This window comes from Mauremys mutica, chromosome 11, assembly GCF_020497125.1.
Source record: "Mauremys mutica isolate MM-2020 ecotype Southern chromosome 11, ASM2049712v1, whole genome shotgun sequence".
Classification (NCBI taxonomy): domain Eukaryota; kingdom Metazoa; phylum Chordata; order Testudines; family Geoemydidae; genus Mauremys; species Mauremys mutica.
The window spans coordinates 80,189,329-80,217,006 of NC_059082.1; the positions used below are offsets into that span (position 1 = coordinate 80,189,329).

General features: G+C 46.8%; 1 protein-coding gene across 7 annotated transcripts in view; it reads right to left on the bottom strand.

The window, feature by feature from the left end:
- The window catches only part of CACNA1H (calcium voltage-gated channel subunit alpha1 H), a 590,082-nt gene that overhangs the window by 80,193 nt on the left and 482,211 nt on the right, over nucleotides 1-27,678 (bottom strand). For all 7 annotated transcript variants that reach the window (XM_044981153.1, XM_044981154.1, XM_044981155.1 and 4 more), the window contains 3 exons: nucleotides 4,436-4,587; nucleotides 2,952-3,137; nucleotides 718-835 (listed from right to left, as the gene is read on the bottom strand). In XM_044981153.1, the coding sequence (XP_044837088.1) occupies nucleotides 718-835; nucleotides 2,952-3,137; nucleotides 4,436-4,587 (456 nt within the window). The remainder of the gene's footprint in view (nucleotides 1-717; nucleotides 836-2,951; nucleotides 3,138-4,435; nucleotides 4,588-27,678) is intronic.

A 27,678-nucleotide genomic window follows, 5' to 3' on the forward strand; every position in this document is an offset into this window, starting at 1 on the left:
TGGTATCCTTGGAGACAGAAGTCTTCTGTCTATTCATGGAACAGGTACAGCACTGAATGGTTTTAGAAGCCTCCTTCACAATGACCGATATGTTTCAACCTGACTTGTATAATGATTGCAGCTGGGCAAAATTTCTTGAATTTTGGGCCAAAAAAATGCAGATTTGGGTCAACTGAAACATTTAATGTATTCATGTTGAATCTGCTGAAATGTTTCTGTCTGGGGAAAAAAAAATTCCCTCAAAGTTGAAATATTCTATCTGTTTGCTTTTTCCTTATACCTAAAAAAAATCAAGATAAAATTTGAAACAAAGTTAAAAAAAACAACCCTGAATGTAACAAAACGTTTTATGTCAAAGTGTTTTGGGCGACCAGAATTTTTTCCTACTTTTTAGTTTAATCAAAACTGAACTGAGAAAATCTGCTAATATTTGCACAAGTGTAATGATAAGAAAGTGTTGCTCAATCTCTATTCCTTCTCAGGCTTTGGCCTTTGCTAAGAAGCGAGATCATTATAGTGGTGGGTTTTGCGACAAGGGCATCTGCCCACTCAGAGCTAGTCTGAGACCAGTCGATTCATTGGGAAGAACCGAAACAAACCTCTTCAAGGTAAGTTTGTCCAATTAACTCTGTGATGCTGTTAATAAAGTTTTTTGAAAGGCAACAACATTTGTCTGTTTGGTAGAGAATAAAACTCATCAGCGGTCCCAGATCTTACCTGAAACACGGTCACAATGGCCCAGAGCAAGGAATCAAAATTCTTTCTGTCTGGAACTGTGTCCCCCGTATCAGTTTTCAAGCTAAACTTGCATCCAAAAAGATGCATGCCGAGAATGCTGGAGAGGGAAAGGAAGCGACATAGAAGACATCACTGCATGAGACACATGGTTTAAGGGAGCATCTTAAGGCTTTTGGGGTCACTTTCTTGTCACTGCTGCACATTGTGGGTCTATTGAGAGTGCTATCTGTGCTCCTGCAGGCAGGAAATGAGACCTCCTTAGAGGAGAACACCAACTACAAGGTGAATCAGCGCACGGGTTTCCTATATGCAACAAAAGAGCCTTTCCAGAAGGTGAAAGCAGAATAGCATACTTAGATATAACTTTTGTCCTTATGTTCCTGGTGAACTATCACCAAATGTACTGGTTCTTGAGGCCCCCAGCCTCTACTTGCCATTTCAGTCCAGATGTCTACAGATGACCCACCATTTCAGAGCCCGATGGCCTCTGGGTTCCCATTGACAGAGCTGTAATACTAGTTGGTGAGCTTTCTACACTTTATGCGGCCTTTGACTGGGGATGGATGTTACTGGCCCAAGGAATTATGGGTGACATGGCTGAAGACTCTTCAAACAATCCATCTCCATCTCCAGTATCCTCTCTGAGGAATTTCTGGAGAGGGCTGTGGGTGCTGGAAGGGCTACTTTCCGTTCATTATCTAGGACTCAGGCAAAAAGTGGATACCTTCGCTAAATGTGAGTATAACAAAGCACATTTGACCTGTCACGGCTCAGGCCAACCAGGTCCCAGAGATTTTCCCAGAAAGGGATCTTCTATGAAAAATGGACCTTACAGATGATTTGACCACTTCCAGGATCTTGAGAGGGTTACTCAATCTTCATTAACCATTCAGTCCTCATTCTCTTTGCTGATAATGCCAACAAAGCGGCCAATTAGTGGCAGCTGCAATGGTAGCTGTTCCCCCACTTTTGAGTTCCTTCTATCAAAGCAGCGTAATGGACATGTGGTCAGGAACTATTCCGTATGACACAAGCATGACAAATATACAATATGCATGACAAATATACAAGTATGAATGACATCAAACAGAGAAAGAATAGAGAAAACAGCTTGGAATTACACAAACCAAGGGAAACATTCAGAAGATTTAACAGTTAACATAAATTGCTTGCGCTTTCTGAGTATTTAATAAAAAAATACCATCTTCCAAGATGTTTGCCATAGGTATTGGGGCAAATTCTCAGCTAATTTACACTGAAGCCAGTGGGCCCACATCCATGGAAATAAGCTAATGTGAACCATCTGAGAATCTGGACTATTATTCCGAAAGTCTTCTATTTGACATGGACAGAAGATCCCATGGAGTTGCTGAGAAGTGACTTTTGGTGCTACAGATAGTTTTCCACTACCAAATTAACTAAGACCAACAATCTATTTCATTTTGGCTACTAAACAGGCACTGGAAATGACCCCTGATATTCTCTACAAGGTGGGGTAAATAGCCCCTCAAAAGAACATCAGGTCAACTGCCCACTTTGTCCCCACTCTCCCTCCATAGTTCTTCTTGCTTCTCTGGATCACGTATCCCCACTATTGACCTTGGTCAGAGTCAAACCCAGAACTCAGGGGGGCGGAGCTGGTGACAGGCTGCATGCCCTGTTATCAACCCCCTGAGCCATTCAGCTGCAGTCTAGTGTTAAAAAGGTAATTCCTGGACCCCATACTTCCTCCCTCTAAAACATGAAGCCATCAAGTTCCATTTGTGGACAACTTCCTGGGTCAGGAGTGCTGGAACAGAGGGGGAACTCTTGGGGGAGGAGGGATAGGTGGTGCAGGGGCAGGGCCTCAGGGGATAGGGGTGGCACAGAGGGGGCAGGGCCACGGTTCAGGTGCTGGTGCGCCCGCTCTCTTCCCCCCGCCCCCTACAGTTTTAGGAAGCTTTTGCCACTCCTGTCCTGTGCCTCTCAGGAACTCTGTTTTTCTGTTGTTGTCGGTTTGTGTTCTTCATTTGTCTACAGAATTACAAGGATTGCATGAAACACTGAGACCTCAAGGAGGTAAATCATCTGTTGAATATCTGCCTGTCAGTCTATTGTGAGCACTTCTGTCATCTAGGCTGCATGGCAAACATGCTCTATTGTCACTCTAATTTACATATTATTTAAGCAAGCCAAACAATTAATCCAAGGAGAAAAGCAGCAGCTGCTGGTACCTGAAAATAAAGATGAAGAGCATGAGCAGCATACAGAAGGTGGCCACGTTATCCATCGTCTTCATCAGGACCACCAGCTGGCGGCGAAGGGCGGGCATGAAGCGTACCAGCTTGAGGACCCTGAGCAGCCGAAAAGTTCTTAGCACAGAAAGGCCTCCATCGGATTGGCCAATGATCTCCCAGACACTACGGGAGCACAAGAGGGAAAACAACAAACTCACTGTCCTTGTCTGACTTGTAGCAGTTTGATGTACAGTACAACAAAACCCGCAGCTAACTGGCTTGTGGGTAGCTCACAGGGTGCCTGGCCCAGCCTGTGACCTGGGATCAGAGAGCGCTGTAGGAACAGATGGGACTTACAAAGGTAGTGTGGGTGGGGGGAGGTCAACTTGTATATTTGCCTCTGCAGCTCTGCCTCCTTCTTGACTTTGGAAAGATCTCAGAATTAGCCCCCTTCAATATATATGCTTAATCTATTTCCTCTATAGTGTTGTTTAACCTGCTTGTTTTCTATAGCATCTAGCGATAAAGTAAATGACTTAATGGTATTCTATACGCATTGTTGGTCTGGACCATTGCAAATCAGAGATGGGCTCCAGCCACAAAATTTAGATCAGGATTTTGGAAGGCCCTGAAATTCCAGAGGGTTGAAACATGGGGGTTTTAGTTCAGATTATTATTATAAAGAGATGGAGCCAGGTGTAAAATTGGGTTTGGCATTTGAACAATCTCAGAGTTTGGAGTTGTTTGGATCTGGGACTTTCTTCTGGACCCCTCTCTAATTGGCATGACTTATTTCAACTCCAGGGGCTGAGCCATCAGTTGGTGTAAAACGGCATCCCACCATGGATGTCAACAACACTATGCTGATTTACACCGACTGAGGATCTGGCCTGATGTTTTTCTTTCTCAAAATTAGAGTGAATTTAGCACCCACGAAGCTCGGGGGATGACTGGTGCAGGCCAAGCCAGTTACAGCATGGACAGACGCAGAAGAAGCCTCTCCCATGCACATGTGCCAGCACAAGCCACCCCAGATCTGCAGCACCCCTACCACTTGTTGGGAGCCCTCTGTAGCGGCCACCACACCCATTACCTATTGAATCCCACCTTCTCACAGTGTAGCTCTGTTCCTGCCTTTCCAGGTCACGTATTCATGTATTCGTTCTGGGAAAACACTGTACTGCCGCAACTTGGGGTCGTTACACTTCCTTCCCCAGAACTAGTTCTGCTGGGTTTCAGTGGAAAATTCACCACGCCGCCAGATGTGTGGCAGAAATAGAACTCCTCGTCTGTCACGTCCATTTCGTTTGGACAGCACTTCTAAACATACAACCCTAAAAGGTCAATCTGCTCTTAATCCCACTGAGCTCTAAATTCACACTAACCCACATCACTCCTACCCCCTGCATGACATGACTTGTCTAGTCTCCTGGAGCTACTTGGAGGCGAATGGTGGAAAGTATCATGCAGCGTGCAGTGACCTGATGATGACTATGATCCCGTCGAAGATGTTGTATGGGTTCTTGATGTAACCGAAGATACCAAAGGCAAGGAGCTTGAGGACCATCTCCAGGGCAAACATGCTGGTGAAGACAATGTTACTGATCTCCAAAGCGTTGGTCAGTTCATCCGGCTACGAGACAGAAAGACACATAGTCAAGCTGATACATAAGGAGAAACATGGCATTTTTTTTAATTATTCCGCATGGTCAACACACTCATTTCCTCAAGGAATTTATTGCACAGTTTCACTTTGCACATAATAAAGCCCTATGCAAATCCATACATCTGGGAACAAAGGAGGGTGGCGGCACCTACAGAATGGGGACTGTCCTCTGGAAAGCAGCGACTCGGAAAAGGATTTAGGGGCCCTACTGGACAAACCGCGCAACATGAGCTCTCAGTTTGAAGCTCTAGGAAAACGGGCTAACGCCATACATGGGTAGATAAATGGAGAAGTGAGTATGGAAAGGAAGGTGATTCAGCCATGGGATGTAGGCAGTTACATGTTTCTGTGGTTAAACACTTTCAGGGGGGAGGGATAGCTCAGTGGTTTGAACATTGGCCTGCTAAACCCAGGGGTGTGATTTCAACCCTTGAAAGGGCCATTTAGGGATCTGGGGCAAAAATCTGTCTGGGGCTTGGTCCTGCTTTGAGCAGGGGGTTGGACTAGATACCCTCTGAGGTCCCTTCCAACCCTTCCCTTCCAATGAGTAATCCTGGAATACTGCATCAGGTTCTAGTGTCCACATTTCAAAAAATACATTAAAAACTGGAGAAGGGACAGAAAAGAGAGAGGCAGTGTATTGGAAGGACATTCTATCAGGTCTTATAATAGAGCAAATGCCCATTTCTGAAGCACGCACCGTAATCACACTCATGTTGTGTCCCAGAATAACAAGATCTTTAAGCAATGCACTAAAATGAAGCATTAAGGCAAAAAGTCAGCAGCTTTGTAGGATGTGCCTAGCCAGGCTAGAGGTCTATCTGTAGCAGACTACATGCTTTGAGTGCAAGGTGGGCTTTTCAAAAACACCCAAGAGAGTTAACAAGTACAAGTGCTACTGAAAGTCAATGGGATTTGTGTTCTTAGCTGCCTTTGAAAATGCCACACTAAAAATCTAGGAAGGTTTCTTTGTGGGTTCTCTGTTTTGATTGATCCAAAGTTCTGGTCAGAAACCTGGAGGGGATCTTTCTAGGATGTCCTAACTATGGCCCTTAAAACCGATGGCAAGATCTCCATTCGCTCCAACAGGAGTTGGAGCAGACCTTGTGCGTGAACTCAGATCCATGACATAGAAAATTGACCTTCCCAAATAAACCAACACTTGCTCCAAATTACAGTCTTTAGTGTGAAACCTTTACAAGTTCCTCTCTCACCAAACCTAATGAGAAAGAAGGGACTGAGTTTGAAGTAACTCCAGTGAGAAAATCCAACAGTTCAAGGAACTGCAACGTACATTTCTAAAGCTAAATACCAGTTGCCTTGCAAAAGAAAATGAGTCTTTTCCATTTCCTCAGTGCAATAATCTTGCCTAGGAAAAGGGGATATTTTCATCTCCTGTCTGGTAATAGCTTCCTTTATTTTTCATGGTATGTTAACAGCTGGGAAACACTTAAGGTGGTTATTGCATTATCTGAGCTTCTGAAGACAGGAGATGCTTGTGGTACCATGGTGCAGCATAGAAAAGACACTTTGAATTCAATGCACTATATATCAAATACTCAGCAAACAGCCAGGAATGGCAGCAGTTAACTTGGATTCAGTGGTAACCAAGGAGATCCCATCCTGTCCAGGCTGATTAAACCATCAGGCTGCTGCAAATTAACCCCTAGAACAACTTACCAAGAGTCATGGTGGATTCTCCATCACTGGCAGTTTTAAAATCAAGATAAGATGTTTTTCTAACAGATCTAGGTCAAACAGACGATAATTCAGGGAAGTTCTATGCAAAAGGAGGTCAACTACATGATCACAGGGGTCCTTTCTGCTTTCATCATCTATGGGTATGTCTACACTCCCCGCCGGATTGGCAGGTAGTGACCGATCTATCGGGGATCGATGTATCGCGTCTCATCTAGACGTGATACATTGATCCCCGAACACGCTCCCAGTCAACTCCAGAACACTACTAGGGCGAGAGGCAGAAGCGGAGTTGACGGGGGAGTGGCAGTATGTCAATCTAAGATATGTCGACTTCAGCTACGCTATTCTCGTAGCTGAAGTTGCGTATCTTAGATAGATCCCCCTCCCTAGTGTAGACCAGGCCTGTGAGTCTATGAAACCACCTCGCATAGGCCTTGCATTCTGTGCAATAACCTACTACGGGCTCAACCATTTATCCCATAGAGACAGTACTAACTGTGCTTAGTGTTTCCAAGCAACCTCCTGATCATCATCAGTGCACACCTGATTGCTAAAATACGTTAGCGATACAACTACTCATACCAAGCCCCTATAACCGGACATCCCCATTTAGCACTCAGTTGCCTGAACACCACCTTGGGCCAGAAGCTGAGACTGTATTGGCAGAGCTTCTCTGGTACCCCTTGTTAAAACTTTGTGACTAAATTGAAGGGGGACGGTTGGGATGGCTTCCCTGCATATAACGAAGTCGTGCTCTGCCCAGCCTCATTGCCGGTGGATGCTGCTAAACCATCCTGCCCAGAGATGACTTATCTTTGGGGTTCATAAGGACATGGCTGCAGAAGACTTTGCCTTAGGATCGTACCAGATTCCATCCATTCCCAGGGGCGAGGCCACCCTTAGGCAGCTCCATGGGTCCTGTCCTCCCCATCATGTGACACAAACTGAACATTGTGCCAGACTTCTCAGTGTAATCAAGACACTGTGCAGGAACAGAGATTGGATGTGTGTTTACTGCCTCTCTCCTTGGTCAGGGTTAAGAGGGAGCATTCTTGAGGACAGGCGAAACTAGGGGTTATGTTCCTTGGTCTCTCTAGCCTCCCTGGGATACAGTGTTTACTGCAGATTACGTGAGAAAATGTTTGTGCTATCTTCTTAAAGTCAAGTCGCTGGCAGCACATTGCTGGCCAGAGGAGAATTAACAGCATCATCTTCAGATGAAAGCTGCAGCTCAGAGTGCTTTAAAGGGATGGGGCCTCCAGTAACACCACTTCTGCTCTGTACTCTCCATTTTGTGGGGAACCTCAGGGACACCCTGCCAAAGAAAGAATAAAAGGGATAAGAGAGAGCGAGAGAGAGAGAGAGAGAGAGCGAGAGAGAGAGAGAGAGAGGCTGCACAGCCCCAGAAGGAGTAAGGAAAAGGGAAAGCCTACACAGCAGTAAGAAAACACCAGAGCATCTGCTAAGACTCCCACACATTACAGGAGCTTGATTTTGCTTTCACTCAAGTCAATGAGATTTTTGCCACTGATGTCCATGGAAACAGTCTGCCCCAGGGCTATTAAGTGGGACTTTAACAGGAAATGTCCCTTCTCGTCACAATAACATCTGTTATCAGTGGGTGATATAAATGCACAAAGGGTGAAATTGTCCCAAGCAGAGGGAAGAATGCAAGGCCTGTGCATCACTTAACCCCTCTAAACAGGTTTTCAATGGGACTTGAGTGGTGCATAGGCTCTTTCCACCAAAGTAAATGTCCCAAGGAAAAGGGAACACCCCCAAGAGGGGACACGTGGCCCTTGCATTTGGCTTGGGTAGAAACCCAGCCAAGGGCAGCAATTGCCCCTGAGATTGAATTGGATTTGGACAATAGCTTGGCATCTAGTGGGGGGTGACTGCTGCTCAGTGCACTACTCGTAACGGGCTCACTCTCATCTTGTGTGCAGTCGCCAGCTGTAAGTTCTTTAGGGCATGGACCATCTTCCCCTCTATGTCCGTACAATGCCAAGCACAGTGGGCCCCTAATCCCAGACGGGGGCATCTAGATGCTACTGCAATATTAATACATTAATAGTAATAGTGAAGCTAACCTGAAAGAGGCCAGGTTATTAAACCAGCTGATTGTCCAGCCATGGCCCATGGCACGTGGTATGCTGGACACACGAGTTATTAATTTGTGGGGAGAAGGTTTGCGGCTATCCGCCCAGCATGCTTTATCACCACGCTCCAAACGGAGTCAACTTCCTCCTAAGGGTGCTGGGCAGCGCAGTCCAACACAGGCATTTCCGGTACAACGGGGTAGCCCCATTCGGACAGTCACCAAAAGGGACTGAACACCACATGAGCATTACTCACGGGACCATGCTACCATCAGGGCCGCCGAGAGCGGGTTCGGGCCCTGGTGAAAAATTTTTTTCAGGCTCCCCAGCAAGGGCGGACCGACTAAACAGGGCCGACGAAGCCGGGCCCCAGGTCCCCTTCCAGACTGCCGGGCCCCGGTAATCTGTACTGGCTTCTCCCCCCCTTGTCCGCCCTGGCTACCATCTAAAGGAAGCAGCTTCCCCCGAGGGTGTTCAGCTGCCAAGTGCCAACGACACTCAGCTCAGTTACAGAATCACACTTGCTAGGTTGCGTTTGTCACCTGCCACTGGAGAAATAAACACGTGTGTCTAGTTTAGTTACACAAAAACGGTGTTCATCAAGCCAGGCTCCTTCCCCCTCCTGTAAGGGAGCTTCCCCTGGGGAACAACTACCAGGCTGCCAGCGCTCCCTTCTTTCCCAAGGGGCAGAGAGAAGGAAGGGCCTGATTTGCTCTGAGTAGTCGGCATGCTGGTTCACGTGACTGGGGTACACACCGCAGTGAGCACAGACTTCTCCAGGGTTCCACCCCCTAACTCTTTGGGGACGCCAGTGCTGCAATCAGTAGCTTGACTGCTGCGCGTGTAGACATCCCGGAGCTAGCTTTGATCTAGCTAGCCTGACTAACAATAGCAGTGAAGCCCTGGCAGCATAGGCTAGCCCTTGAGTACATACCCAGGGTCTGGGAAAGGCTTGGATACCCCACGCTGCTGCTATTGTCACTGGTGGTAGCTGCAGTCGCACCTCCGATTGCAGGGTAGACATACCCTTATGCACCAGAAGCTGGGAATCCCCAATGTTAACCACTGCTCCCCACACCTTGGCTATCTGTAATAATGGTTAGTGATGGGCTATCCTGACAAGATCTCATCCTGGCCCAGCTCCTACCAGCAGCGTATGTTTACAGTGCAGTCAGACCTTCTGAGCCCACTAGGTGGGTCACACTGGGTCAGACCGTTGACCCAAGCCAGTCCCCACTGCAGCAGCAGCAGGAGGTGAAAACCCCCATAATGGCATCAGTGTGTGAGTTCTGCCCTGACCCTTTCAGGACATCAAGTGACCTGTAGCAGCTTGAGACTGATTGTAACTTGCATATCTACAAGTGTTAGAGGTCATGAAATTACCCAGCAATTTTTAGGGATCCAGACACAGTATTGCGTACTGCGGCCTCTTGCAGAAATGAAGCCCCCAGTCCAGCTCCTGCAGATAAAACTATACACGTGTCCAGGTGTTGGTTAAATCATACAAACCATTAGGAATGTCTCCACAACTTCTTGGGGCATGTGTGTTTGGCTAGCTATTGCTGAGTTACTTATCTGCGTACACACAGCATCCTTATTCTAGCACCAGTAGCCTGTTCCAGGGCTGTTCCGCTATCTTATGAACAGCTCATTGCTGAGCACTAACAGTAAATGTAAAATCATATTTCCCACCAGCCCTCTCTCTTTCCTCTCCATCTTTGCCTCTTCTTCTCTCTCCTCCCAGTGTGGACCCCGGCTTAGATCTCAACTCTAGGTAAATTCATGTAATGAGAGTAAAGACCTGGTGGTATCTCTGGAACTTGACAGCACATATCACACACAGAGCATCAAGAATGTTGTGCACTCATGGTCTTATTTCTCTCATGAATTTATCATGCGTCTCATAACATTTGTTGTTTTCGCAAAGCCCCAGCTCTTGGAGTCATGTGAATACAAGAAAAATCTCAGCAGACATTAAGAAAAAGTAAGGTTCTAGGCTTCATGGTTGTGGAGAAAAGCTCGAAAACGTTGAAACTTAGATGGTCTCAAAAAACAAAAACAAAACAAAAGGCGAACAAAAAGAACCCATTTAAAAAAAAATCACATAATTTTGAAGCCAACCTCATACTTTTTTGTAACCTGACTCTTGATTTCCAAAAGCTCGGAGCAGGCAGCACTGCACAGATTAATATGCTAACACTGCTGTTTGAATTTACTTTCCAATTCGCGTCAACATTTTGGTGCCATCACTTCTTATTCTCAAGCACCGTAACCTTTGCTTGCAATATCAGTGCAGAGATTGGCCGACAAAAGATGCCATGGTATCTCAAGGGAACAGAGGGCGGGAGAGGGAACTAGCACCAATGAGATCATCAATAGCCATAATTAGAAGCGGATCTTCTAGCAGATAGCTACAGACAAAGCAGCAATGCCCCAGCCTAGCTGACATTGCAAAACCACTGTGCTTCAAACCAGAGATCTTCATTATCCTTTATGACTCATATTTGGTGTGAGGTAGGACTAATGTGGTGATAAGGACTGCTGTAATGAGAGACATTTCGGTTGCAGTCTCGCAATGACATGGACACAGGAACCCGCAGGCAGGCAAAGACAAGGCTGGATGGCCCTGAAAGCTAGCTAACGCGGCCCATGTGAGTTTTTGTATCACAGAGTGGAAGTTGTACAGCACAGTCAAGCACCAGTGATATTGCCTTCAAATATAATTACTCCCTTTCAGCACCAACTGGAGTCTAGGAAACAGTCTGACAAAGGTATTTTTATGTCTTATGAAATGGTTTGTGGCTTACAGTGTCGTTCATCTCCCACTTCTCATCTCCCCGACGAGCAAAGATCAAGGAGGAAGGTTAAGGCAGAGATATACAAAACCAACACCAATTTGGCTTGCCTCCTTCAATCATCTTCCAGGTCAGACTCAAGACTAACTGAACCAGCCACTAGAAGTCACTGTTGCATCGCTCAAATTCAGCTGAACTGTAGAACCATTTGGGACATTTTTGACAAAACTTTTTTTCACCAACAAATGCTGATGAACCCAAACCGAAACTCTTTTTTGGTGGTTTTGGATCAGTTCTGCTGAATTTCCTGACTCAAAAACATTACAAAAAGTTTCCATATTGTCAAAACTTCCCAGTTTGCCCTTTTTTAAAATGAAAAGTTTGTTTTTTTCGGTTCGAAATGGCTTTTTGATAAGAAATGGAGCTTGATTGATATTTTTAAAAAGGTAGAAAAAAGACCAAAAGAATCAAAATGCAATGGTTCAAAATTATTGAAACTAAACATTTTGATTGACCCAAGCAGAAATGTTTGTTTTTGGTTTGTAGGATCCCAAGCATTTTTGAGATGGACCTTTTGTCCTGATTTGGGACAGGCCATTTTTTTTTAAATCTCAAACACTCATGTGGGACAGGAAAAAGTCACCCCCCCCAGCCCTACTGAATTGCCATTTATAGGACACCAAAATGCTCCTCAAAAGAGATGGTTTCAACTCTGTTAGCTTTGGATACCTTGTCACATTTTTCCTGCTGTGACATTTGAGCTGTCCAGCTCTGCAATCTTTCAGACACAGGAAAGGAAACTCAAAATGAGTGATGCTCTAGAAACAGATATACTTTGAGGCTCTGCAGGCAGCTCTGGTGGACATGTCGAGTCAGAGCACCTCTAGCTCTTGCCAGTTCTCAGGTAGAGTGAGCGGAGCAACGCAGCCCTTAATGCAACACAGGGTTATCACCTGGCCGGTATTTGTCTGGCCTGGCCAGGTTTTTTTTTTTAAATGGATTTGCCAGTTGTCAGAAAGATAATTGAATCTGCTGGGTTTTTATGTAGGTCTAAAGATTTGCACTATCACCACCATACACTGGGATATCGAATGTTAAAAGTCTCTGGGTCCAGCTAAAGATGCTGCAGTGTTCCCACGTTCTGCAGTTTAAGCGATAACAGATCAAACCTGTTGAAAATGCAGCAGTTGTCTGCTCACCAACACGCAAGCGCATGGTACATGTGTGAGAGAGGGTGAGAGTCACGGGAGAGTGAGGAGAGGTGAAACGTTATCAATCTTATCCGTGTGTGTTACCTCTTTAGATACTATAAGTAGGGAGCTGCGGATTTGCCTTATGATTGGGGATTGTGGTGGGCTTGCCTTGTGTGTGTGGGAGGGAGGGGGGTTGCCTTTTTTTTTTTTGCATTTCAGAGGTGGTAACCCTAATGCCACATGACCCATGTACAGCATGGTGCTAACCAAAGAGATTGGAATAGTAGGGACCCCTAGAGTCAGGAAGGGTGGGGGACAACACCTCCCCACTCCTAGCAGCGAGGAGAGAGCCAGAGGGAGGTGTCAGATGGAAGAGCAGAGGCACAAACTGATCATAGTGGGACGTCCTGATGTTGCATGGCACACAAAGATCCCAACCACTGCTGCCAGCGAGCAAGTGGCCCTCAGCTCCATGAGGCTGTTACATGAAGCCTTCTCTATCCATGACAAAAGACTCAACCCCCACCCCCTCAAGTCAGAACCCCTTCGAATTTCAGAAGTGTTTGCACTTGATCCAAACCCGTTCTTACAGAAGGGTTTCAACCCTGATGGGACCACTGTCTATTTATTGTTGGTTTAGATGAATAGTACAGAGCACGTTTCCCACCCTCCAGCACCTTGAATCTGCAGCTGCTACCCTCACTAGCCCTGATTCTAGCCAAAACCTAACCCAGATGCAATCACCACCACCTTTGCTCATGTGGAAGGTCCATATTTGTACCACACGTTCTACAAGATATTTCAGTGATTTTAAACTGTGTTTTTTATTAGCAATGAGTGAATCCCAGAAGATTCAGAGGTTCATTTCAGGATGAAATGAACAGCCAAAGATGGGACTAGTTTTCTAGTTAGCTTGGGTCCGGAAATCTTGGAAGAACAGGCGCTCTCTCAGAAAAAATCTTACACTTAATGTTTCACCAAGGGAGAGTCTCCTTTTCCAGCCTGTTAGGCACCAGGAAGTTGGGAGAAATTGAACAATCAAAAAGTAATGAAAAATCCAATCACAGTCCGGCATGGGTGTGGCTAAGATTAATGATGGAGGGGCAGTGGAGTAGGAGTCTGAAGATTTGGATTTATTCCTGGCTCTGCCACTGATCAACTGCGTGACCTTGGGCAAGTCACTTCACCACACTGCACCTGTTTCCCCTTCCACCCTTCTTCTCCCTAGCCTATTTCAATTGCAAGCTTTTCAGGGAAGGGACTGTCTTACCATGCTTATGTTTAGCATCCAGCAGAATGAGGCCCTAAACTTAGCTTGGGCGCATAGATGCTACTGTGAAATAAATAATTATAATCCAGCAGGGGGATAAAGCCGACACATGGATTCTTCCACTGAAAATGTGTTTGGGTGACATTTGAAAATTTAAAAAAATGTGACTCACGTCAGAAATTCCGCCCCCTCCCACAGGCAGTTGATTTAATCCTGTGGAACAACGAAAGCCAGGCCTGGCACCGACACAGGGGAATTGTAAACAAATTCAGAACATTTAGTTTCACAAACATTCCTTGCATTTCTGTTGTTGGGTTCTTCTTTATTTTGAATTCCTGGCCTAAAGCTGTCAATGAGATTGTGTGTGCATACGTGTGGGGGCTTTGTTTTATATTTTAAGCTCAGCCTGCAGGGACACCGACCATAAAGATGGGAAGTAATATTCTCCCACAACGAACCATCAACTCATGCTTTGCTTCTGGACATTTTCTCACTCCCCCAACTTTTTTTTCTGGGTTGTGAATATTTCCTTGCAATATATTTCACCTGGCTAGGGAGCCCTGCAGCAAAGTCATTTCATGGAATTTAAAAAGAAGAGAGAGGAAGAGAGGAAAAAAAAGCCCTTTCATGCTAATTACAACTGGGGGGGGGGGAGAAATCCAGCTTTCACAGCTGTTTGAATTATTTAACCTGAGCCAAGACAATTAGCGCAATACGGGATAAACCCACCCTGCGCTAAGAAGCTTTACTTTGCTGTATGTCCATAGGTTGCAGAAGCATTTGCAAGTGGCGTACAGTGGTTATGGGAGGGACTGTGCAGGAGTGTGTGATACCGTGTGGTAATCATACAGTAATTACTGAGGACAGAAACATACCTGAGTTAAATAGGTTCTAGGTCTTGAACCTGTGCCCAGGAGTCCCACTCACTTCAGTTGCACAGGATGACCTGGAGAGCTTGACACCAGCCTGAACCTTCCCCCGAGTACAAACTCAGCAGCCAAATTGGCAACAGTGGCTACTAATTTTCAGGATCTCCCCGTTTGGGCCAGATTTTCAGATGTGTTGAGCGACTGCCACTCTCCGTAACTTTAGCTGGCATACAGGTGCTCACCGCCTCTGAAAGTCAGGCCCCAGGCCTCTCAAGTTGGCTTGTTCAAAACGGAGGCACCCAAATTAGTGGCCACTTTTGGCCAGGAGCTCTTCGGAGGCTCTACACTCTTTTGCTTAAATTTTAAAATTCTTATTTCTGACTTTGAGGCGGCTCTGCATTTCCTAGCCCTAGCAGGGATGTGAAGACCATGAACTAGCCTGCGCTGATGGTGCTGATCATCAGAACCTGGAAGCATCAGCATTGCAGGCTCTCTTATGAGCCTCTTGATAGATCTCTAGATTAAAGGTCTCTGGATGGTTGTATTTCAGATCAGCATCCAAGCTTCTGCATCTTCATCCATCTGAACCCTAGATTCTCCATCACTGATGCTTATGCCAGGTCTGATGCATTCCACTTATTCACAAGAAGTTATTCATTATTCTGTATCCACAGTACTAAAGTGTCTATGGCTGCAATACTCTACCTCTTCTAGGCACCTTGCAAGCATTAACTAATTGCTCTTCCCAGCCTCCCAATGGGGTAGGAAAGGCATTTCCTCATTGTACTGATACAGAAATGGAGAAGTTAAGAGATTCCCCCAAGTCCAGATAGAGGATCAGTGGCAGAACTCAAGAACGCTTCTGTAAGCCGGGCGGCCTTGGTTCCCGCCGCCGGCGGCGGGGAAGGGGTCCGTGGCACACCCCTCGGACGGGGGCGCCGGCAGGAGTCTCTAGCGTACCCCTCTAACAGGGGAATGCTGGCTATAGTTCGCAGCGCGCCCCTCAGGCAGGGGAGCGCCGGCAGGAGTCTCTAGCGTACCCCTCTAATAGGGGGACGCTGGCTATAGTCCGGGTACACGCACCTCGGGTTCGGTCGGGTAGACTGCGGCGGGCAGCTCCAGCTCCTCCAGGGGTTCTGGATCCTCCGGCCGCTCGCAGCAGTCCGCGCCGGGCAGTCCCACGGAGTCCTGTCCGTTCCCGTGTTCGGGCTTCCCTGGGTCCCGCACCTCATCGGGGTCGGCAGCCAGGTCGGGAGGGAGCAGTGCGGCGTCTGCGTCTGCGTCCCTCTGTTGCGCCGCTGCCCTGACGGAGCAAAGGGCCCCGCCCTTTGTACTCCCTGTTCTGCCCCTCCCGCAGCTGGGGACGGAGCGAACTCGCCCTGGCCCCGCCCCCTCCGGCGGGGAACGCGGCGGTTTCCGCTCCGGCTCGGCGGGGAGCCACCCTGTCTCCCCACAGCCTCGCTTCTAGACTTGTGCTCAGTGCACTAGAGCATGGTGCTGCTCTGAGCAGGGGCGGCTCTAGATATTTTGCCGCCCCAAGCACGGCAGGCAGGCTGCCTTCGGCGGCTTGCCTGCGGGAGGTCCCCGGTCCCATGGATTTGGCGGCGCGCCTGCGGGAGGTCCGTCGAAGCTGCAGGACCAGTGGACCCTCCGCAGGCAAGCTGCCGAAGGCAGCCTGCCTGCTGCCCTCGCGGCGACCGGCAGAGCGCTCCCTGCGGCTTGCCGCCCCAGGCACGCGCTTGGCGTGCTGGTGCCTGGAGCCGCCCCTGGCTCTGAGAGACATTTATTCGTGACAGAGTTAAAGTCTTTGGAAGCATTTGTTCTCTGACTGGCAGCCACCTCAGCATTAATGTCAGAATGTCACAAATAGACTTTGCTGCTCTACAGGGGAGAAACCGTGTCATTATAAGGCACCAAGAGGGCAGTCATCAATGGCCAATCTTCTCCTCGCCTCACTGCACTCCCCAATGGCACTGGTAGGGGGGTGGGACTGAGATTCCCCCCCCACACACACACTTTCTCAGCCTCAGTGGCTGGCGCAGCAGAGCAGGTTCACACTCACTCATCCATAACGGCACACCGAGTGACATGGGCCAGCGTATCCCTAGTCCACCCTTGCAGGGGGAGCTGTAAACAGAAGGAACAAGCTGACTTCACTTACGGCCTCCCATGAGCTACACTTGAGTTGGTTGTGTGTGCGTGGGGAGGGATTACAGCGTATTGCTTTCCCCAGCGAGCTATGCAGCCTCCTGCGCAACTAATCTGTGTAACGGATGGATTATGGGGCTCCATCGCGACATTAGATTTCTAGGGTTTACGTGTCACTGTGAAAGCAGTTGCTAGCCTGCTTTTTGGGGGAGACAGAAGTGATGGTTTGGGTAGGAATAGTATCTAAAAAGAGTTGTTCAAAATTGCAGAAACTAGCTTAAATGGGTTTAAAATGCTGGCACCGCAAGAAGGGAGCGAATCAATAAAGTTGTTAAAGGGAGCTCAATGCTACAAAATACTCCTTTAATTTTTAACCATCGCCTTAAAAAAGATGCAACTAACATCATGCCGTGCTCTCAAACAGTGATGGGAATTCGCTTGTCAGACTGGAAGCCAGGACTCCTGGGGTCTAGTCCCAGATCTGGAGGTAGAGGGTGGTCTAGTGGTTGGGAAGCTCGTTTGTTCTGTTGCCGCTTCTGACTTCCCGGGGTTAATGGGGTGGGTATTTCTAGTCTCCACCCTGAGGGCCATCTCTGGCCAGCAAAGCACTGGCAGTGGCCCAGAGAGCAGCACTGGTTTAATTTATTTCCTTATGGGTCAAATGTGACTGGCGTGGCCCTCACTTTCCTCAAGCCAGATCTTCCTTTGGAGCCTAGGAATGGTGCTGCTGAAGTGGCAAGAGGAGTCGCTGCTGAGTGGTGCATTCTTGTTTCACTCCCTCCTTGCAACATGCATTGGCTCTGCTGCCACCAGAACTCTTCCAGGTCCTAAGGGCAACGGATTGGGACCATTTCCTCTGTGTGGCAGGCACAGGAGGTGAGGGTGACTCCATGGTTCTGGCTTTCCCCTCCCTCCTAGTCCTTTTGGGTTGGCTAGTGCCAATCTCCCACAAAGTTCTTGTGCTCAAGTGAGCTCGAGGACTAGAAATGTGACAGGTCATCTTGTGGAGGGGAGGTTTCCTTGCACACCTGTGCATCTGGCCCTTAGCATTTAGTCCACAGTAGGGTTGGTCATAAAGGAACCCTTGTTTTCTCATGTCAGCACCTCAAGTCCATTCACAGGCTGGGCACTGTCAGCAACAAGCATGTAAGAGACATTTGCTGCAAAGGATCAGCCTCTATTTCCCATTATCGTTCAATGACCCCAGACGTGCAACCAGTCTGTAACTGCTTGATGAGTGCGTGACATAAGCTGGCTGAATGACATGCAAAGCAGTTTGCCTTGGATCACTGTGTGCGTACAAGCAGCGATTGCTCGAAAGCCAGTGCTGCAACCTGACCTGCTTGTCAAGGCCCAAACTAAAGCTCCTTCAGGTGGTTAATGGACCAGAAAGGGGAGCCCGTGTCACTGCCAGAGCTGATGGGGGTGTTACGTTATTTGCCTGTCCAGTGCAAAGTGATCAGACCTTGGCCATCCGCCACACAGAACTCCACCAAACATTTATGTCTCGGGCAAAGAGACACAATCCCCGTCAATTAAAATCGGGGGCGACTTAAAATAATAATACGAGAAAGTCCAAGAGAACTCAAGCCTGATACTTAGAAAAGCTCCTTCCTGTAGAAAGCCTCTGCAGCATTCATAGTTTGGAATGGAGAAATGAGAATGGTTCCTTAGAGGGAGCTTTGCCTTCCAAAGCTCTTTCTATACGTGGGATGAAGTGACCAAGTCCTTATTTAGTTTGTACTCTCACAAAACCCCCACTGTAAGTTGCTGTGTGCCTGCCACTTCTGAAAAGGTTTTCAGGTTTCAGAATAGCAGCCTTGTTAGTCTGTATCCGCAAAAAGAACAGGAGTACTTGTGGCACCTTAGAGACTAACAAATTTATTTCAGCATAAGCTTTCGTGGGCTACAGCTTTCAGTGCATCTCAGGTCCAATGGGAGCTAAGTCCGAGTAAGGACGTCAGCATTTTGGGCCTGTATATGCCAAGATAAATGTCTTCATCCATCACTAAGATGTATCCATTTCTGGGTTGGAACTAAGTAACTATTTAATAGTGTACTGCAACACTACACAAAATCCTGTATCCGGCTGAATCTGCAGCAATAATTTATATCAGGAGAATGATTGGAATTTGACCTGGGCGCCAGCGTTAATGCTGCTGTTACTGCAAAAAGTCAAGTGGGATCTTAAATTACCACAAGTGGTCAGGTTCGCAGTTTTACCCTGGATTTGAAAGAAGTCACCCACAGTGTCACATTATTACATACATTACATGTTTCAACATCACAAACAAAATCTCTGTTTATTTTAATATTAAGATGGAAAGGGGGGAAATTTGGGATTATGCACCTTGCTATGACACATAAAGGCAGTCTACTTTTTTTAACCCCTCCCCTGCCAAAAAAAATGAAATGAAAATTTTGGGCTTTTTTTTTTAATTGGAATTATAAATTCCAATTAAAAGTACCCTGGGATGCTATGGTAACTGGAGAACTAGTGAAACTGTGCCACTTTAAAAACAAACAAAGACTGAAAGCTGCAGCAACTGGGAAAGGAAGAAGAACAGGAGTACTTGTGGCACCTTAGAGACTAAAAAACTTGAGAAAGGAAGGGATTTTTTACCCAGACTGTTAAAAACTCTGTATTCTGAACACCTATTTAATTCCAACACCCACTGAACATTTAGGAGAAAGGACATCTTTGTTAAAGCTTCAACACCCAGACCCTTGCAGTTGTGGTGTGAGAGCTCACAGTTAGCATCAGTGATCTCCTCAAGGAGATTTCCAGCAAACAAAAGACTTGAGTTTGAGATCACAGACTAGACCTGACATTCCTGATATTTCTAAAGTAAAAAGACAAGCAATTTAAAAACAAACAAAATCCAGCCATTTTCTCTTATATAATATGAAGATACATGAATGCCATTTTAAATAAAATCCTTGCAAGGTCACCTTTAAGATAAATCTTTTGTAAATAACTCTGATCAAGCCTATTATCCATAGTGGGTCCTTGTTGTCTTAAGTCAGTTCCACGGAAGTTTAATTATTCTAAATTCAGGTGCGAGTTAAATCATTATATGATGATTTGTATATGGATACAGGGCAGTTTCTGCCAGAAAATGAAAGTTATACCAGTGAAACTTTGCCATGTAAACAAGGTCTGTACAATCTGAATCTAAGGGTATGTCTACACTATCCGCCAGATCGGCGGGCAGCGACCGATCCAGTGGGGATTAATTTATCGCGTCTCATCTAGACGCGATAAATTGACCCCCGAGCCCACTGCCGTTGACTCCTGTACTCCAACGCCGCAAGAGGCGCAGGCAGAGTCGACGGGGGAGTGGCAGCAGTTGACTCATCGTAGTGAAGACACCACAGTAAGTCGATCTAAGTAAGTCGACTTCAGCTACGTTATTCACATAGCTGATGTTGTGTAACTTAGATCAATCCCCGCCCCTCCCCCCCAGTGTAGACCAGGGCTCACTCTCTCTTTGTCCTTTGAGAGAGTCACAGATACCAACAAACAACTTCCTTTGGAGTCTGGTTCAATAAACACTCCGTTATATTAAATCTGACAAGGAAATACTACCAGGCTGGAATAATATTGGACGGCTGCTCTCCCTCCTGCTTTTGGAATTAAAATTGGACACATCATTCTCTAAGCCAACTCTATTCTGTGGCTTTATGCCTCCCCTTTAACTATATAGGCTCCTTCATGTGATGTGATAATGGTTTAATTGAAGATAGGATAATAATTTTCCTCTTCCATTTGAACTAAAGATCCCCTAATGCTCCACAGAATTGCTTCTACCTGTCTGCTCTATGGCATGAAAGTCACTGCTAATAATTACTCACCCAAATGGATACGAATGACAAGGCCAACCAAATGCAAACGCTCCCCTCCTTTATTCTGAATGGCGAACAGGCTGTCCACAGAGGCAGAGATCAGAGGAAAGCAAACAGGTGCTATTAGCCTTGCTCAGAAGTTTGAAAATTGCAATCAGAGCCAACATTACCCAGCAATCCACCATGCGTAACAAAAGCTTGACGGCTAAAGGGGTGGGGTATCGGAGTCTGTTGAGGTTTGCCCATTGCTGATTTTGGGCCCACTCAATAGGCGAAACCTCAGAGCTCAGATTGCCAGCAGAAAGCAGAGCCTCCACCCCTGAGACGCCAACGTTAAACATCTGCAAGTTTGCTTTCTAGTATCAGCTAATGATACGATTCCCTTCCTTTTAGCTTTCTGAGGAAAGTTCCCAGCCAAGAGCTTCTCAGGAGACCCCCCCAGTCTCTTACGTGACATCACATATCTGTGCTTTGTCGCATTAGTTTCCTACTCCTCAGTTTTGCTCAGCAAAATGCAATCTCATTTCAAATGGCATAAATGCCAAGCTAGATTAGATCAATTCCTGGCTGCCCCACAGGAGAAAAGAAGCCGGGTAAGAAATCTGAAATACTCCTATCAGCAGCATGCAAATCTAAAGCCATTATTCTTGAAAGCTGGGCCAATCAGCCAGATTATATCTCCACGGACACTCGCTTAATCTGACAGATGGTCACAGAGAAAGCTTGTGAAGAGCCTAGGTGTAGTTATTAAACAAAGAGGTCTCAGGGAAAGAAAAAGTCAAGTCTCCAGATAAGAAGCAAGGACGAGGCAGGGCAGCAATGCACCACGAGAGCAGTAATGATTTGTTTCGGGGGCAGATGCTCGAGCGTGTACTCTGTATGAACTGGTTCAGTCTGTCATTGCTGATGTACTGATTAGTTTTATGGAGAAAAGGAGGACGCAGAGGATGCCAGCACTCCTCTCGGGGGAGAGCACCCAATCGCTTCTACAGTGCCTGTGCACAAACAAAACACTACGCAACCAAAACCAAAGGGACTGTATATTCAGACCAAAGGCTGCCTGTCACCAGCCAAGTACGGGGAGACATCCAGGAATGGTCTATTGCAACCCCCTGCTTATTTCTAGCTGCCAGGGAAACTGTTGCCACATCCCAGACATTTTTAGAAAGGGCAATTGATTTCCTATCTGCTCTAATCCCCATGCTGATTCCCACCCAAAGAAGAATTGGGGGCAAAGAACATATGGAAATAATGAACATGAACTTCATCAGAAATGTCCATGCTCACGCAGGGAACTAGTCACGTGAACACAGTGTTGCCAACCACAAGTGTTCAAAACTCAGGGACCAAGCCCCCCACAATTAGCTTTTTTTGGCTTGAAACTCATGAGATTTCTAAAAATAATAAATGTTGGATTCTTCTAAAGGCTCAAAAAATCAGAAGGCAAAGAAGAATGCACTCGAGTCACATTTCCATGTGTTTCTCTGCAACCACAAAGGCTAGACACTTACATTTGAAAAAGTAAGCTGAGAGTCTCTCATTGTCACAGGACTCCAGGAGCTGGGGATTTAAGGAAAAACACCAACTACTGTGAGACTTGGAAAAAAACAGAGAGAGTTGGTAACATTGAAACATGTTGCACGCTGAACAACAGGCACAGGAATACCCTGTGCCTGTCCCAAGGAGTTTACCAACTAAATAGATCCTTTACCTACACAAGGCTGATTTTGCTGTGCAACAATCTTGCAGAAAGAACTGCAGCTGCCAGTAATTTTGCAAATCCATCAGCCCTGCCAGCTAGATTTGAAATTCCATGAAATTTAACAAATGTTAGAATAGATAAAACAAAGGTGAGTATAGTGCTGGATCGTCAGCCCTGGAGAGCAAAGTAATGTCTTTATTCACAAAGCTGGGAAGTTTCCCCCAACTCCGCTCCCTGGTACTGTGTCTGAACCGTTCCAGAGCCAAACTGCTAGTTTATTCAGTACGGCCTTTATAGATTCCACGGATGTATAAGGAGCCAACCGCAGAAGGATCTGGTCATTTCCATAAAGGAGCAAGAGAATAAAGAGCTCTTTCTGGGTTCTTTGTTGCTCTGCTGGCGATGCCTCTTGCTGCGATTACGTGAGCTTTCTCCACATCCAGGCAATGGACTGCTCCCTGATAACAGAGAGATCAAAGGCCATTTTGCTCCCATTAAACAGCCAAACTCAATTGAAGTTGTTTACTTCTCCCCCACTAATGGCGTTGGAAATGTTTAATCAAAAAAATGGACACAGTTTCCAATACTGCCAGGATGATTCACAAGGGGCCACTTAAATCTATTTTGTCAAGCCGTTCCTCATCCCAACTAACAGACTTTTATGGAAAGTCCCTTTGACAAAAGCTTGTGGGCCGGTATTAGGAGAAGAAAGCACGAAAACAAACCACCACAAAGAAAACCAGCCTCCTGGCTGGGGGAGCTCATCTGTGTTACTGGACGTGGAATGCATCTGTCCAACAGCTCACAAACATGCCGGCTCCATCATCTCTCAGGCCCTTGGAGGGAAGCCTGGGAGGGGATGATGGGGAAATATGTGCAAGAAGGAGGTAATCTTTCAGGAGAGACTGAACAGTCAGCCATAATCGGCCTGCAAGCTCTGTGATGAAGGCGAAAAGGACTCAGGAGACAGAGATTGCATAGGGTGTTTCAAGGTGACTATCATTAATGAGGATGAACTGACACCAGCAAAAATGTAGGGTGAGTATTAGAAGAAACTTCCTTCAGGTGAGGTTGAGATAATGGGATACCATCCCCTCGGCACAAGATGGGCTCCCCACTGCTTCAATCATTTACAGCTAGGGAGGGAGCGTGGCCTAGTGACTGTAGCAGAGCCCTGGGTGTCAGGGCTCCTGGGTTCTTTTCTCAGCTCTGCCACTGATTGCAATGTGACCACGCCTACCTAGGTACTTTCCATTGGCGTATCTGTGTGTCTCACCATCATGAACAGATTATATCCTCTGCACGCATCTGAAGTAGGAAAGTATGTTCCCTACTTTACAGATGAAGGCCTCAGGCACTGGAAAACTGAGTGATTTGCCCAAGGTCCCACAGCAAGTTTGTGGCCAAGCCAGGACCTGATCCCAGTCCATGCCCTACTCCTCTGGACCACCCTTCCTATCCCTATGGGCAAATCAGTTCACCTCTATGTCCCTATCTCTAACATGGGGATAATATGAACATCGCAAGGGCACTTATGAAACGCAATGTTTGTAAAGTGCACTGGGCTCCTCATGTGAAAGCTTTAGGAGCAGAACAACGATCATCAGGAATCGGATACGGCAGCTCTGGATAACAATCCTGCATTAGCAGAGAGAGACCGGATCAAAGAGTTTCTGTCATTAGCTGAACAGCAGCAATGGGCCACCTCCACCTCCATGTAAAAATCAAAGGAGTCACAGCTGGGATGAATTTGGCCCCGGGTCTTCTGTGGGGCATGGGAGATAAAACTCCTATATTCTGTAGCCCTCCAAAGACTGGATCAGACAGCGTTTGAAGAGTGACGACTGTAATTCCAGGTCGCTCTGAAATCCGGCCTTCCAGAATGCAAACGCCAGGAGGAAAGGATTGAGAGAGAGATTGTGTGAATGTCACCATAGGGATGGAAGAGAGAGGGGCATGAGGGCCAGTCACGGCAAAACTATTTTTCTGCAGCCTGTGAACCATCAGCTATAGCTGGCGGACCCCTCAGGCTTGGAGATTTGGACACTCACAGCTGTTCATCAGCGTTCATGGTGATTGCTACCTCATTTTCTCCTGCCTCCTAGTTTACAAGCATGATCATTTCTGTATTAGAATACCCTATGGTTTTGGTCCTGTGTTCCTTGGTGCTGCCTGTGAAGTTTTCCCCCCAACAGATGTTTGTTTTGCTTACAAACATCATGACTCCTATGGTGAAAACTCAGCTAAATTATACAGTCTGGAAAGAGGAGTGTAATTTGCACAGAGGAGGTTATTCTTCTAACGAGCATTCAGTAAGCCTCAGTGATCCCAGCCTGCATGCCATCCCTGAGGTAGTGCCGACCTCATCTAAGAGATCTATCTATCTATGGGGTTTAAGGTGCACTGGGACGCAAACACAAGGCTCACCTGATAAAATGAAGCGAACCAGCATTTGACAACACAATTTCCCAGGCACCAAGACCTTTGTGTAAAAGTTAGTGAGAGTTGCGGGCTTAGCTGGTTTACTTAGCCGGTTTAAATGCCCAGAGGAAGGAAGGCGGGGTTTCTTGGGAGAATTTTCTTCTGAATTACAACTCGTGTCATTTATTCCCATAATCTAAATCAAGGGGCTTCTGAGATTCTTTCAGTAAGGAAGAACAGGGGAGGAAGGACAGCCTAGAGATTAGAGTGGTAGGCCTCAGGAAACCCAGGCTCAATTCCCTGCTCTACCACAGACTTCCTGTGTGACCTTGGACAAGTGATTTGGCCTCTCTGTGTCTCAGTTCCCCCTCAGTAAAGTGGGGGTAATAGGTCTTCTGAGGAGAAAGACATAAAAGATGGTGAGAGTTCAGATACTGTGGTTAGGGAGTCTCTATAAGTGTCAGAGATAGACCCTGAGATTGGGTCTTGAGAACCACAACTTTCAGATCTCTGTGTTGGTTCTGATCTCCTCTGTGCTGGATAAGAATACAAAATAAACACCCAAACTGCAACTGGGAAGCTCCATGCTGCGAGACACAAACTCCTAACAACCAGGTGCCAGACTCTCAGCCATACTCTCTCCCACAAGAGATGTAGCAATGCCTATACGGTGACTCCACAATGCCATCTTCTAACGCTGTCCGCCTTTACCTTTCCAACATGCCTCCAGGGAAAGCCTGATTGCCCAGTCGAGCAGCGAGGGATGAGGGAGATGAAGGGCTACGGAACGGAACTGCTTTCTGCAAATCTGGAAATTCCCATCAGAACAGATGGGATCTGCATGCTCTCAGCCTCCTGTTAAAAAATTTAAATCTGATATTTGCTGATTTTCGTGCTGCTGTTCTTCAGTTACAATTTGTTCTAAGTCCTCCTGCTAAGGTTCTGATGCTTCCAATTTAATAGGTTTTTATTTGGGATGTGAACAGACTTTATGTTCAAATACTCCATAGATAATTAGACAACTGACTCAAAAGCAGGCAGCCAGCTTTTGCCATCATCCACCCAAAGATCAGGTACAGGAGAGCGCGTCTCAAGTTCCCTAATGTCATGAAGAGGGGTGAGGGCCTGGATGTGCTAGAAAATATGGAACTGTTCATCTCTCCCTCACCAATTCAGATGCATCTCAGGCCACAGGAGACCAAATGTCAGTAACATGTGACATGATGTTCTCCTACTGGACAAGTATCTACATCACAGTCAGTCACCCTCAGAAATGGCAGCACTTCTGGGGCTGGTTCTGACCTCACACAAGCTGGTGTAAAGTAGGAGTGTCCCTACTGAAGCCGATGGTGCTCAACCAGGGTAAGGGGGGTTGGAAGCAGGCTCTCTGCTGTGAGTGAAGTCAACGGCTAAAAAGGAATGAAGATTAACCCACTGGAGAAGACTGCCCTGCCCTTGGCCTGCCTTCTCCAGGGATAAATCGGAGGATGCTAGCCTCTGGTGGTCTGAATTCAACATCTTTTCTTAGAAGCAAATTACAAACTTCTGGAACATGTATAACACTGACAGACCTTGGTTGTCGGCGGGTGGGATTGAACCTGGGAATTTGGGAGCTTAGTGCATGAGCCTCAACTGCATGAGCTAAAAGCCAAATGGCCCTTAGCGAAGGCTGTAGAGCAGACTCATTAATCTCTCTCTACGTGGTCTCGGTGCCACTAGATGGGACAGAACACCACACCCCGGAGGTGTGTGGGTTACACATGCATTAGATGCTGTCTTTTTCCGCAAGTCTGTATTTTATTGAAAACATTTCCCCCCTCCCCCGAATATAAGAACAGAGGGAAAAAGGCAGAACAACAGAAAGGTGAAGGAATGGAAGGGGAGGGAAAAGGATGGGGACATCTTGTCTCCATCCATTAGGAATTAAGATTCTCTCTTTAATGAAGGCTGTAAATCAGGTGGCACTGTCTAACAGCCACAAGAGCATGTGGAAAAGAAGCTCAGTGAAGGCTTCTGCATTGCTCAAATTATTTTCGCAAGTCAGTCACCCTGCCCCAGCTCAGCCCTGGAAAAGCAAGTGCTGTTCCACTGACATCAATGGAGTTTTCATCTTTTTTACACCTGGGCTGTAATTTGGCCCATAACTGGGAACCTTGGACCACTCTGGAATCCAGTCAGAATCCAGAACCACTTTTCCACCTACCACCACGGAGGCTCGTCCTCCCACTCCAATGAGTCCAGCGATGAACACAGTCACACTGGGATGCCCCAACAATATAGATGGGAAATCTCCAGCTTTCCTCCCTCAGAGACAGGCTTGGGCCTGGCTCCATATCGTAGGCTTACCGCTGTTGCAATGAGGTTAGGGCACAACTCAGCAACCGCACAGAAACACTCTCACAAAGCTTATGGACCCTACAGCTTCATCAGCACAGGTACAAGCATCTGGAAAACTCGACGTCCGGAAATGCACACCTCATCTCTTCTCCTCTCTGCCTGTGCTTTGTAAGACATAAGTTAGTATCTAGGGAAACCGCCCTTTCCGCCTGTTCAAAAAACCACAAATCAAACACTGACACTTCCCCCTCTGTCGCAAGGTACACGATGTAGCAAATCGCCTGCCACTGAAACTGGCAGATGGTTAGGTCCCGAAGCGCCATGCAGTTCCTGGAACTGAATTATTGATACACTTGTCACAGCTGTGCATGCCACATTCCAATGGCGATTGAAATTGGCTACAATGAAAGGTGGAGGGTAAAATAAACTAGTGTTTGTATTTCTAAGCAGCCAACTGCAGGTGTTAGGCTACGTTGAGGAATGTAGGAATCGCCACAGTGAAGCCAACTGTGGTCCCTGTTCAGTATCCTGTCTAAGACAATGGCCTGTAACATGCGCCTCAAAGGAAGGTGTGAAATAAGGAGATTCAAGCCAGTCTCACCCTCCCATCTAGGGCTGGCGGAACAATCTGTTGCAAAACGTTCACTACACATTTAGCCCCTTGTAACCGACATGGT